The 13,693-nt window shown below is 39.5% G+C and overlaps 1 protein-coding gene across 1 annotated transcript in view; it reads right to left on the bottom strand.

Moving 5' to 3' along the window:
* The window catches only part of LOC141165229 (gonadotropin-releasing hormone II receptor-like), a 56,424-nt gene extending 44,691 nt beyond the window's left edge, over positions 1-11,733 (bottom strand). The window contains exons 1-2 of the mRNA XM_073650856.1: positions 11,013-11,733; positions 4,582-5,135 (exon numbers count right to left, since the gene is read on the bottom strand). Of these exons, the coding sequence (XP_073506957.1) occupies positions 4,582-5,135; positions 11,013-11,046 (588 nt within the window). The 5' untranslated portion in view covers positions 11,047-11,733. The remainder of the gene's footprint in view (positions 1-4,581; positions 5,136-11,012) is intronic.
* Positions 11,734-13,693: the final 1,960 nt, after the last annotated feature.

Below are 13,693 nucleotides of genomic sequence, written 5' to 3'. Positions count from 1 at the left end.
ACTGTGTGAACATTGTCTTTCCAGTAGAGATGAGCAGATCATAAAGAATTCGTATTCACCTGTTCACATGGATTTTCCTGAGAAATTCAATTTGCACATAAGCTATAATCCCTGAATTGAATGTCCCTCATTATGTGCTGAGGTCTCTCAAGACCCCAAAGCATAATAAGCGTAAGATGAAAAAACTAAAAAAAAGAAAACACACCTACCACTTACCTCTCCGGCCCCTTCGCTCCTCCCTGTTCCCTCTCCGGTCATCAGCGCAACTTATCACCTCTGCCAACTGCTGAATCCTTGTGTGTATGCTTGGAAATGTCCAAGGCCTCATCAGAGCTGGAATTCTCTTTCTAGTGTGAAGAGGCCTGGAGATTCAGTGCTCAGCGGCAGGGATAAGACGGTGCACCAAGGACTGGGATAGGTGATAGAAAGGAGCCTGAGAGGTGAGCAGTAAGGTGAGTATCAATATTTAAATTTTTTGAGCCTTTTGACGGTAATTTACGGTTCAGCAAAATGGCGATGAATGGTGGATTTTTGCAATATTCAAGAAAAATTATTCCATATATTTGCTCATTTCTACTTACCAGTCATCCACCCTCTTTCAGTGGAAGGTTATAAAGCCTGAGCAGAATGCCAGGAATATACATGCTATAACCTTCACCCTTTCTGCATTGACCAATAAAATGCCATCCTTAAACAGAAATCCCTCCTCTAGGGGAGTATCCTTGTACGAACTTTCCAGGCAGAGCTATAGTTTACATGCAGTTGTACAGTGAGAGCCAGAAAGCTCAAGATGACAACATAGTGAGAGAAGAGAGATCAAGCTGAGAGACAGCAGCACATTCTTTTAGATTTGATGAGTCAGAGCTAATACACGTAATGAAATCTATGAGCAACAGTTAAAAGTAGCTTACAGCTGCATGGGCAAACTGAAAGAGTTCATTATGATGGTGCAGCGGAGCTGCCTGGAAGAGGTGGAGGACAGAGATCGCACTAATTACTGTACGAGAAGTAAAGGTTATGGACAGAGCAGACAACTGGGAGAGGAGGGACAGGATAAGCAGTTCATGACGGAGATCCTCAGCTCTATCAGCTGTGTACAGAAGCTCACATCTAACAGAAACAAAGCTTCGCTCTCACTACCTGTGATCCATCTCTGTTTCTGTTACTAGAGATGGATCTGTCCTAATAGCAGATACTGGATAGTAAGTTCAGAGGAGGGAGACACTTATAGTGTCCAGAACTTTAGAGCATTTTTACAACTGTAAGATATTTTCTGTAAAGTCATTTACAGTTTTGCTATTTAATATTAAGTAGAGAAAATTTTATTGAAATGACAGTGACCGTTGGGCCACTGAGCTCTTCTGGGCCACTAAGACAGCTGTGTTTAGTTTCTAATATCACTGTGTTCCAAGAGCTATATGAGGGCTTGTTTTTTGGAAGGATGAGTTGCATTTTTTAATGTTACTATTTTTGGGTACATATGAGTTGTTGGAAATACTTTTAACATATCTTTTGGGGGGGGGGGGGGTCTCATACAATGATCATCATGCAGCAAAAGTGACAGGTTACCTTTAGGGTATGTGCCCACGATTCGGAATTGAAGCAGAAAATTTCTGCAGCATTTCTGCATGTTCTTGGCAGTAAAAACACTTGCGGATTTTACACACGTTTTTTACGCATTTTTACAGGCGGATTTGACTTGCGTTTTTCAAGTCCATTGGGACCTCAAATCCGCATGCAGAAACGCACAAATAATGGACATGCTGCGGATTTTTCTGCAAGGAAAATCCGCTGCGGATAATTCCGCAGCATGGGCACGGAACATGAGGCTTGTCATTGGGGATCATGGGGCACGGATTACCAAGCGTTTTGCAAGCGTTTACGCTGCGGAAATTCCGCAGCAAAATCGCTTGAAAAACGCATAGTGGGCACACAGCCTTAGTCAACAGGTTAGTACAATTAGTAATCCGTATGGTTATAGATTATGTACCGTAGAGAGTGATACCAAATTCATATACCTTTTTAAATGTCTTCCTACTTTTATCAATTTTGAAAAATCATTTGTTTGTTGTTCGATGTACCTGTTTGAGGTAATTCTGGCTTTGTGTTTTTCTTTTTTTTTTTCTACAGCAAGGCATTTTTATAGCAGTGGTCATTACTAAAAAGATAATACCAATTCTGTACTTTAATTAGCTTGTTCTCTCATATTATACACTGCATTACTTTTGTATTGAAGTAATTCTAAGTAGCTATTAGTCCCAGGCACTAGCTGTGTCTTGAAGGACCTAGATGGCAATCATGGGAGCCTTTATTAAGCTTCCCTCTGCCATGATAATGCATCAGCACTAGGGGACTGATGGGTTGATAAGGGAACCCCCTCCTTCCATCTGACTACTTAGAGTCTATAATGAAGGGGTTAAACTTCACTGATCAGTGTTCTCACCGATCCCATTCAGCAGGGGCCCACCTGCCTATATCAGGCTCCTGCAGTTTGTCACACAGGTACATAGACATTATCTGCCCCATCAGTATAACATATGCATCAAAGAGCATTAATGTACAAGCTGCCATTATGGAGATACACATCATGGAGCATTATGAGGTTAAAGACTTTACCAATTGTCGATTTTTTAGTTAACGAATGTAAACAAACGATGTTCCAAAGTTCACATAAGCAGAGATCTTGAAATTAATTGTAAGCTACATCCTATTTATTGCACATTAATAAAAGCTTCATAACTTGAAATCAAGATCGTACCATGGAGCAATGGAACTTACTTTACAACTTACAGGACGTATAGAATCTGCTGCTAACATGAGGATACCAGTTACAACAAAAATCATCTTGAAAGACGTACAAAATTGCCATTGGATACACTTGTAAGGTCTTAGGTTTACTCAGGTTTGATTCACGGAGGAACCATTCAGTGTGACAAATATACAAATATGCAATCATAGGGAACACTTTCCATATCATTGTACATTTCTATAACTGCACTCCTGGCACCAAATTGATACTCTGCAAGTTTCCGTTACCATTTTTTCCAACTGCCCTGGTTCAGTTATTCCTTCCCTCTTGTTAATTTGATATAGTGTTAAATCTAATCTGTAATTTTCTTTTTCTAACAGTTAGAAAAACTGATACCTGTATAATAAAGATAACATATTTGGCTTCTGTGAAATAAAACATTTAATTCATTGGTTTTGTTTCTTTACTGTTTTTTTCTGCAGCCTGTATGTATAACGATACACTGAAAGTTGCTTAATTACGTTCAGTCTCCCTGTCGGCTCAGTCTCCAGCTCCTCTCTCTTCACTCTTGATCATTTATCTAACCACAAAACCCAAACATTTTGACTCAGTTTTGTGCACGTTGTCACATTTTAAGCCACACACCCTTTCACTCCAAGACAACGTCATTTACTTCTAAGCCACACTCCCTTATCATATGATCGGAGACAAGTATTTAAAACATAGTTCTAAAACTTGATACCATATTGAGCCCCAAAATGTACCAAGAAATGGTGCATTTTAAGACAAGATAAAGGTGCAAAAACATTAGCACTTCTGAAGCACAATTTGCATACAACACTACAGATTATCACTTACTGTAATAACAGAGAGATACCTAGTTGCAGGGAAATCCTTTCTTTACCTACCAGGACTGTAAGGACACTCATTGAATTATTGGCATTCAGTGTCTTCCCTGCACTATAGTCAAGCTCAATAAAACATTATGGGTCCGATTCATCAAGGTGTTTTTGCCAGCGTGTGAAATATCTCAAAATATTTGCGCAACTCAAGTTTGCGAAGAAAATTTTTGAGAATGTTTTTCATTGGTCCCAGGATGGGACACGGAGTGGTGAGGCATGCCTGGCATTTAGTGAAAATCTACGTCACTTTTGTGGAAACTGACCCCAGTCCCTGACTGGATTAACATTTCTGGCAGAGGCATAGAGACATGTGCCTCTTAATGAATTAAGCACATCTTATTCCAATGGTGCCTTCATGAAGACAAGAGTGAAAAACAACGGTCTTAATGAATCAGGTCCTATGGCTTCTCTACCACAAAGAAGGTTGGTGGTGATCCAAGCAGCCAAATTCCCTTTGGGCAACTTGTTTGAGCAAATCTGTTTAAAAAAAGAATAGGGCTGTACAAAAAGCAAATGTCAGCTCTCACGTCATCCCACCAGGATAAGTTTTAATGAAGTGATACCCAGATGTTACCATTGCCTTCGTAGAGGTTGTTCCTTCACAATCTAAGACTGATAGTTCGACTAGGCAAAGGCAATTGGAAATCCATGTTATTACTGAGGACTGGCGTAATGTAGAGTATTAACAAATGGTGCACCACAAAAAATTTTGTATGGGGATTGTAAGTGTTCAATAAAACAGATATGTATGGAGAACTAATGGATGCTCTGTAAGTTGATGGCTCATTTAAAACACAAACTATTCACTACTGTTTAAGTAGTATGCCGATTCCCACCATTTATCCAGGTCCTATAATAAGCATACCCTATATTATATAGATTAAACTAAAGGATTAGCTTTAGCCTCATTGAAAAAAAAATAATATATACCTGTGGCGCTGATAGTATGATGCTCATTAACCAGGCAGTGGATAACATTATCTTATTCTTCTTCTTGGCATCATTAATGGCTAGTGGGTTGAGGATTGCAGACTGACGGTCTATGCTGATCACCACAGTGACAAAAGCACAAGAATACATAGAAAGAAGCTTGAGAAACATGAGTATTCTGCAGGCTATGTCCCCTGCCTGCCACTGCACAGTGATATTCCAAATGGCATCTAGCGGCATGACAATAAATGTAACTAGGAGGTCAGCTGTGGTCAGGTTAAGGATTAAGATTCGGACATGTGACCTTTTCTTCCTACTTGTTCTTGCAGCGGCCCAGAGAGTAGCCAAGTTGCAGGATGCAGAAAGTGTGAAAATAACAAAGGTGATGATAACGCGGGCCTTGGCGGCTGGAGAGAAGGTGGGGAGCTGGATAAGATTATGTGTTATTTTGGGGGAAGATATGTTCATATTCAATTCACATGAGTTGCTGAACCACTGTCCACTCATACAGCGCTTGCTGACAAGTTCCTTTGTGATGTTCAGGATTTCCATTTCTAGGAGAAAAACAATATATTACACACAAATATGTATTAAGCTAAAGCATGATAAAGAAAACCGTTCACATTCACATAGATAAACGCTGATAATCCCAACGACAAACTGTGTCAAAGCAGAATGATCGTTTCCAACAGCTTGTTTAAAGAGGACCTGCCACCAGTTCACAATGTTATGGTTTTTACCAAGGAGATGTGGCTCATAGGATAATAACGTAGAGCAATCTAAAGCCACAACCCCTCGGTTAAGACCATAAAATTATACTTGAATTAAAAAGCTCTTAACTCTGAAATTGTAAGGAGGGTTTTAGTAAAGAAAATCGGCTTAATCAGGGCAACAGTAGGTATAAAATAAGGCCAAAAACTGGTCACTTTTCACCTGGTCACAGGTCCTCTTTAAAACATAACTACAAACTACAAACCGACAGCACTCTGCAATTAATGAAAACATTCATTCCACTATTGCTGCAAACATAAAAAAAATTGGGGTGCTTAGATCAAAAAGTGTATAATCCATCCACTAGTGACAAGGTAACCTCATGGGATGGACCCTAAACTCTAATGACTCACCTGATGTGCCTGACCAATCCTCAAATGAACCAGGGAAGTGAAAGGATCTATTTTAGCTCTGATTAAAACCTGTCTGGGATAGATGGGTGGATAAGGGTGCACGGCACAGGAGGCAGCCATACCTTCCAATGCACAATGCAAAAAATATATGAACAAGGCCACGGTGGCTCGGTGGTTAGCACTGTTGCTTTAGAGCGCTGAAGTTTGTATGCTCTGCCTGTGTTTGCGTGGGTTTCCTCTGGTTTCTCCGGTTTCCTTCCACACTTCAAAGACATATTTAGATTTGTGAGCCCCAATTGGGACAGTGATCATGATGTCTGTGAAGTGTTGTGGTATATGATGGCGCTATCTAAGCAAGCATAATAAATAAAGGCCTGAACATGGACATTATACAGTTTGAGGGCTAGTGTGGGGACTACTGTGGAGGTCATTATACAATGTGGGGGCTATAATGCAGTGTGGGGGCCATTATTCAGCTTAAGGGCTAGTGCTGGGGTCATTATACAGTGTGAGTTCTGTGGGGGCCTTTATACAGTGTGAGGAGTTCTGTGGAGGTCAACATTCTGTATTTTGGGGGAGCAGTGGAGATATTGTATTGTGTACGGCAGAGCTCTGGGCCCACCATACTATGCATAGAGGAGCTATACATTGGGGGACTCAGTGGACATTATTAAATGTTAAGTGAGCACTTAAGAAGTATTATTGTTATAGGGGCACTCAGAGTATTGTGGCCATCAAAGGGGCAAAATATGGACCCTGTTTTCTAGGGAATTAGCAAAGTGCATTAATATTTTCTAAGGGAAAATGTTACCATCTAGAAGGCACAAAGGAGGCATTTTTACTATGTAAGGGGCACTGTGGTGGGCATTATTATGTGGGACACTAAGAGGAGAGCTGTTATTGTGCCGTATTATTGTGTCCCTATTACAGCAGGGGCAGTAATCGGGACACATATGGCAATGGTGGCTCAGTATTGGAATATCAGTACGTTGAGGCGTTTGTGCAGGTTGGGAATAGATGGGGACAATGTGAGAAGTCAAAAGTGTCTTTGTTGCAATCTCTGCAAACGAGTCTTGGCTGGAAGAAGTTGTCATGTCTGTCTAAGTCAGATGGAAAAGATGAGAAACATAAACGACTCCACCAGAAAGAACGTCATCTGTAAGTCACCATTTATAATTGTACTGTAATCACTTGTATGTTCTTCAGGACTGGTATCTACCACTTTATGTCACCATATGGCGGTAATGTCAGTGCGCCACCGTAGTTGTAACCAGGGTTAGCGGTTAGGGGCCCACTCAGATGTTTCACCCCCCCTTCCCTGGGCTGAACCCCTAGCTACGCCTCTGCCTGGAAGACTATCGCTCTGATTCATCAAGACTGACAATTTTCACGCCAGTCTTGATGAGAGGGCATGTTGAAGTGAGACACTCCTAACTCATTAAGAGGCGCACGCACCTCTTTGTGAACCTAGAGTGTCTAAAAAGGGGCATGTGCCTCTGCGTGTATCTTCATAAATCTTACTCCAGTTGGGCACTGGAGTAAGATTTTTGACCTAAAGAGTGCCACAGCTCATTATAAATTAGACAAGCTGTGGCGTAATGTGCCTGTCCTGCCCCAGCACCACTTTGGTGGAGGTGGAAGAAATTGACTTGAAAATGGCAAAAGTCACAATTTTTTTTGTGCAAGTTACGCAAAAGTTTTTGCGATATTTCAAATCAATTTACGCAATAATTGTGGTGAAATTGCTTTGATGATTCAGGGCCTATGTTTTAAAGGTAGTTATCTCAAAGAGGTTTCGTTTTATATTAAAAAAAAAAAGGAAAAATATGACAAAGACATTTATTATGAGGAATGAGAAAATAACTGTAATTGGTTAATAAAAGCTGAATATGACTCTCTGCAGCCCAAGTGTCCAGCAGATCCTCTGAAATAAAACCCTCAGGACAGAGTTTACTATTTCTGAATTAATCATTTAGCCAGTGGGTGATACTGTTCTCTCTACGTTCTTGGATAGCAGTACATTTTGAAAACAGTATAATCCCTGTAATAACATCAAAGCAAATTCTTAGAGAACACAAAAGGATTTACAGTAACAATACATATAGGGCTGCAACACTACATGAGCTGCTGAAAACAAAGATGCAGAAAAATAACTTCACCATGGTTTTCACAAACTTTCTAGTTTCTAAACAGTACAGTGCAAAATGAAAGGGGTTTTCCAGCCAATACATTTATTTTTAAAGGGATAAAGAACAAATTAAAACAAAAATTATACTCATTCCCAGAAATTCCCCACAGGCCCCATTCCAGCGCTCTCCCGATCTTGGCTTGTCTGTGCTTAATAGTCCTGCCCTTAATTCACTGTTGGGTTGTGATAGACCTCGAGAATCCTCCAACCAAACCTCGCCCATTTTCTCACCATTTTTGAAAAGTATCGTGAATGGTAAAAAGTCCCAGTTTTGTGCAAAAACTGCTTGAAGCAAAATTGACATGACATCATAAAAATTGGATAAAGCCCTTCATAATATTCCCCTCTTACATTATTATACATTATTATGTGAGGAGCAGCCACTTTCATAGACTTGTATTTATATGGAATGGGAGCAGGAATCCTACATCTAAGGTCTAAGCTTCATTAGTCCTATCTTTATCTAGTGTATGTTATAATAACCAAAGAGAATGAAAGAGTATTGGTCAACATTGGGATACAATTATACACCGATTAATTTAAAGTAGGGGTGGGGAACCTCAGGCTCACGGGCCATTTACGTCCTTCAGTGACCTTTTATCCGGCACCCAGGCAGATTGCCAGGGACCGCAGTGCTTGGGCCGGCAGCTGTATTCTGATGGCCATTCTTCTTGCTCTGTGAGCACGCGCTCGAAGTGTACACTACTGAACACTGAGGCGCGTGTAATGAAAGATTACGTCCTGACACCAGTGCCAGCGTCAAGACGTACTTTGTGGGCGGAGTTAGCGAGTGATTTGTACGACCCCCGAAGGTTGGTATAAATATCCAAATGGCCCTTGGCAGAAAAGAGTATCCCCGCCCCTGATTTAAAGGGTCACCGTCATGTCATAAAATGTTGACATCGGGAAGTCTCAAAGACACTTTCTTTCGAGATCAGGGTTGGATTCCAATATTTCTAGGACATGTCAGAATTTTACCTTATTCTAAAGCATCATTGAAAGTTTTTTTTTTACCTACAATAAAAAATGGATGGCTTTTCATCAGTGTGCTAAATCTTACATTCGTCCATTTTTGGTCTTTGTGTCTGTTTTTGCCATCTACTTTTCTCATACATAAAAAAAAGGTTTCCACCTTCGTCTACTCATTGGACAGTGAAAAATGGACAACACTAGAATACAATACCTATAGTATGCGTGTGCCATTTATTTCATGGACTCATTGACTTGTACAGGCGATTTTGATCCCCAAATTGGATCAAAATTAGTCATGACTTCTTTTTATTTGTAGACCAATAGATCAAAAACAAAAAGCAACAGACATGAAAAAGTTCAATATAATAAAATGGGTATGTGTTCTATTGATAAAAAACATCAGTACAACATGTCTGAATGAGGCCTAAGTCTGAGGAGAGGTAGCACTTCTGATTGACTATAAGTTTTCACTGATGCATCTCCATAAATCTAAAAGGGATTTCCACTACTGATTTAAAGAAAACATGCCAGAATACCGAAAAATGAAAATAAATAATGTACACTCACCATTTACAATACTTACAGCCAGAAAAGGATATACAGAGATTAGCTCAGTACATCCTGTTCCTGTTGTATGGACATTGACCATTAGATACCTCTGCAGTGAGTGATTGGCTGCAGTGGTTTTATGCTTGGAGACTGGCATGGGACCCGGGAAGCTTTGAATGTGGAGCTGCGGGATTGGTAAAATGGATCAGTAAAGCTTTATTTTATTTTTTGCAGCAATCTCGGCTTTCTTTTTAAAGGGTTTTCCACTATTATGATATTGATGACCTTTCCTTAGGACAAACCATAAATAGCAGATAGTTTGGGGTCTGACACTCAGCACTCTCACCGATCAGCCATTATCTGCTATTGGTAGTGGAAAACCCCTTTAAATCAATTATACTGAAATAAAATTGACAGTCTAAATTGCACAAATAGTCTGATAGTAACACTCGCAAAGAGTGTTAGAGATTAATTGTGCCAAAAAAGGGTACAGTAGTCTTAGAGGTTTAACTAAGCATGTCAATATGCAGACATTTTTCAGCCAGAACCAGAGGCTGAGCATCACTGTTCTTGAGATCATTATGGACCACAGTGGTCAGACCTCCACTGATAACATCTTTATGGAATATCCACTGTCAGAATATTCATTCTTTTTAAGCCCAAGTACTAGCCTTAAAGGGGTTATTCAGGACTGTAATACTGATGAAGTACTCATAGACTTGGTCATCAATAACAGAAAATAGGGGTCCAAAACTCAAGACCCCCACCGGGAGTAGGGACCTTCACTGATCTAATTCTCAGTCTTTAAGCTGCTATTGTCTCCTATCAGACAATAAAATATAGTGGACATATAAGTATTTCAAAGACATTGGTAATTAATAAGTGACCAATGAATTAATATGATTGCATAATAAATCCTATGAGCATATATGTCAATCACTCTGAGTGACAATGTCTATGCAAGCAATGTAATGGGAAGGTTTGCACCAGTCTGGGCACATATTTCTCTAAGGAAAGCTGTATTACTAGCATATCAATTAAAAAAAAGAGAAATAAACCTGTAAAAGTATGATTTTATCTTAAAGAAGCAATTCTAGAGAATGTTCCTACAACTATCAGTCTAAAAACACAATGTGGATATTTGTTTGCATTGTTGCTTTTTGTTATGCTTTAAATCTGTGATGTTTCAAATTTTCAATAAAAACTTATTGTTCAAAAAAAGCCACAATGTGGTACTGCTTGTAATACGAAACTCACTTTTTAATCAAAATTCAAAATGATTTTAAATAAATGAGAAAAAAGAAATACAGTAAAAAAATTTCAACAAACTGAACATGCTGTGCCTGCTGCGACAAATTACTACAATTGAAAAACTGCGGCAGAAACCCCACGTGTGAACATTTCCTTAAGATTCTGATCAGCATATACTGAAGGAGATGATTTATTATGTGGACAGTCCTCCCTACAAGTAATTTCTCACCCAGTATACATTATTACATCATGGAGTTTATTCAGTAAGAATTAAGAAAATGTCTTGTTCATTAAATCTATATATCATAATCTTATGTGATAATGTGGTAATAAGTCATATTTCTTACCTTTTATTGGGTGCTGATGGATTTCCAGAGCCATACGGAGCTGTAAAAAGTGCGTTCTTCTCACCACAATCAGCTGGATAGGAGAAAGGCAGTTTGTCACCCTTTAAAGCCCCTTCACACTAAATCTGAGGCTGAAGAATGGCACTTGGTCTTATCACACGTGCACTTATGAGCCCAGGATGCAACTTGTATCCCACAAGAAAATAGAATTATTCAATGCAAAGTCTTTAGTGTTTTCCTTCTTAAAGCTTTAGAAGTTATTTCGCAAGACCAATGTATGTTATTTTCCTATTAAATCCAAAATTTGGAGTCACAATGAGCTCCCTGCTGCTTTACTTATCAGCTGTTCCTTTGGAAATGTCAGCCAGACCTCTCCATGTCTTTGCACCTCAGCATCATTATGTTGCATGTGCTCTCCTTGTTCCCTGCGTCCTAGATCAGGTGTTAATGTACATTTGTATGAGATCAGTGTTCAGCAGATGTGCAGTATCACAGTTCTGTAGCAACTTCCCCTTTAATATTCAGATTTTATAATCCAGGTGTATTGATAAAATATTGGAAAAACCAGGCAACTAATAATCTAATAAATCATTTTTATAGTCTTGGTTGGGTCTGCTAAATTGATGTCTCAGAGTAGGAGCCAGAAATGCAGAGATGATCTAGACATCTTCAGAGCTGGAGTAAGAATGAAGCAAGGAGCTGATTTTCTTCCAAGAGGGCTGAGGACTGTGATGTCACATACCTGCAGTGCATCTTCTGGTCATGTGTAAATGAGTCAATGTGAATGCCTGCTACTCATCTATCTTCATCAATCTATTGCTTGCAACCTTTTCATACAATCAAAAAAAGACGTCTGTGCTTCTAGAATTATTAAAGCCCCTGAGAATTGCTCCAGTGCTGATATCATGTAGGGAGGGTAAACCAATTATAAAAGAAATAGTCTTCAAGCTCCCAATAATATTTTATATAGGGATACAATACCAAATCTAATATTTATCCAGTTACGCAACGTGTGGTAATATATCAGTTCCATTATTGAAGCTGTTCTTCCTGCCTAGAAAGTCTAGATTGGAAACTTTTCAGATACTAAATGTACTAGGCAGAGCAGCACAGCTTTATTATTGCATTACAAAAGTATATTCACACATAACCATATTACGGCTCTAATGTATCTCTACAGTAGTTCTGTAGTGGGAAAGATTTATTGTATGATAATAAAGAGTTGGACATTTTGGAATACTTGTGCTTTGCATTACATGTTTTTTTTATGTTTTGTTTTTTCTTTAAATTGCTCTTGCGTCTTTTCAAAAGAATAAGCTGCGCACAGAGTGAGGAAGATGCTGACAAATTTAGTATAAATTACACAAGAATTTACAGGTTAAAGTGGTTTTCCAGTCCAAATCGATAAGTCTGCAGTCACTCTGTGTGCAGCGGGGATTTGCCGGTTTCTGAGCCAGGACTTATAAGTTATACATACTCCCGGCCAGAGCCTGTCCAGTGGGCGGGGCCTCGCTCCATACACTTGTCTTGTACTTATATCTCTTAATAAATTTTTTGTATTTTGCTCCAGTGCACTTTTCATTAAGAAAAACAGTCTAAAATGGATATTATGGTTGGAATAAGTTATCACTTATGCACAGGACAAGTTATAACCAGGGGCAAACATACCATTGGTGCAACAAGGGGGCCCACTTCCACCTCCAAATCAGCAGGTGACTTCTTTCAGAGACACATGATTGGATTGCAAAAGGCTCGTATGCTGTTTTTGCATATAGGCCCTCATCTGTTTGTGTCTCCCCTGGTTATAACTAATAGATAATTGGGGCTCTGACCACTGGGCCCCCCATTAATAACCAGTATGAAGTAATTTTATCCCCTTTAGAATGGAGGGCAGTGCGCAAGTTGGACAGCTCCTCTATTCATTCCCTATCGGGCTGCCAGCGAATGCAGAAAACAGTGCTTCAGCCAGTGCCATAACTAGAGTCCTATAGGCAGTGCAAAATTTGGACCTGGCCCGCCCTTCATGTTGGTCAATTTCTATGGCCCCTTGTAGCGTTCTAAATCCTATAAGGACATACGTGTTTTCCTCTCCTCCTCCATTATGTAGTAATGACCTCCATCCTGTTATATATGTTCCCCATCCTGTTATTTATGTTCCCCATCCTGGTATATATGTTCATCATCCTAGTATATATGTTCCCTATCCTGGTCCCATCCTGGTATATATGTTCCACATCCTGGTACATATGTTCCTCATCCTGTGCCCTTCCTGGTATATATGTTCCCCATTCTGGTATATATGTTCCCCATCCTGGTATACAGTTGTGCTCAAAAGTTCATATACCCCGGCAGAATTTTTCCTTTCTTGGCCTTGTTTCAGAGAATATGAATGATAACAAAAAAACTTTTTCTCCACTCATGGTTATTGGCTGGGTGAAGCCATTTATTGTCAAACTACTGTTTTTTCTCTTTTTAAATCTTAATGACAACCAAAAACATCCAAATGACCCTGATCTAAAGTTCACATACCCTGGTGATTTTGGCCTGATAACATGCACAGAATTTGACACAAATGGGTTTGAATGGCTACTAAAGGTAACATCCTCACCTGGGACCTGTTTGCTTGTAATCAGTTTGTGTGCATAAAAGCTGAGTGAGTTTCTGGGATCCAGATAGACTCT

The sequence above is a fragment of the Phyllobates terribilis genome, unplaced genomic scaffold, assembly GCF_046119375.1.
Source record: "Phyllobates terribilis strain yellow unplaced genomic scaffold, ASM4611937v1 Scaffold_11__3_contigs__length_659146591, whole genome shotgun sequence".
NCBI classification, from domain to species: Eukaryota; Metazoa; Chordata; class Amphibia; order Anura; family Dendrobatidae; genus Phyllobates; species Phyllobates terribilis.
This window is presented reverse-complemented; position numbering and strand designations above follow the sequence as displayed.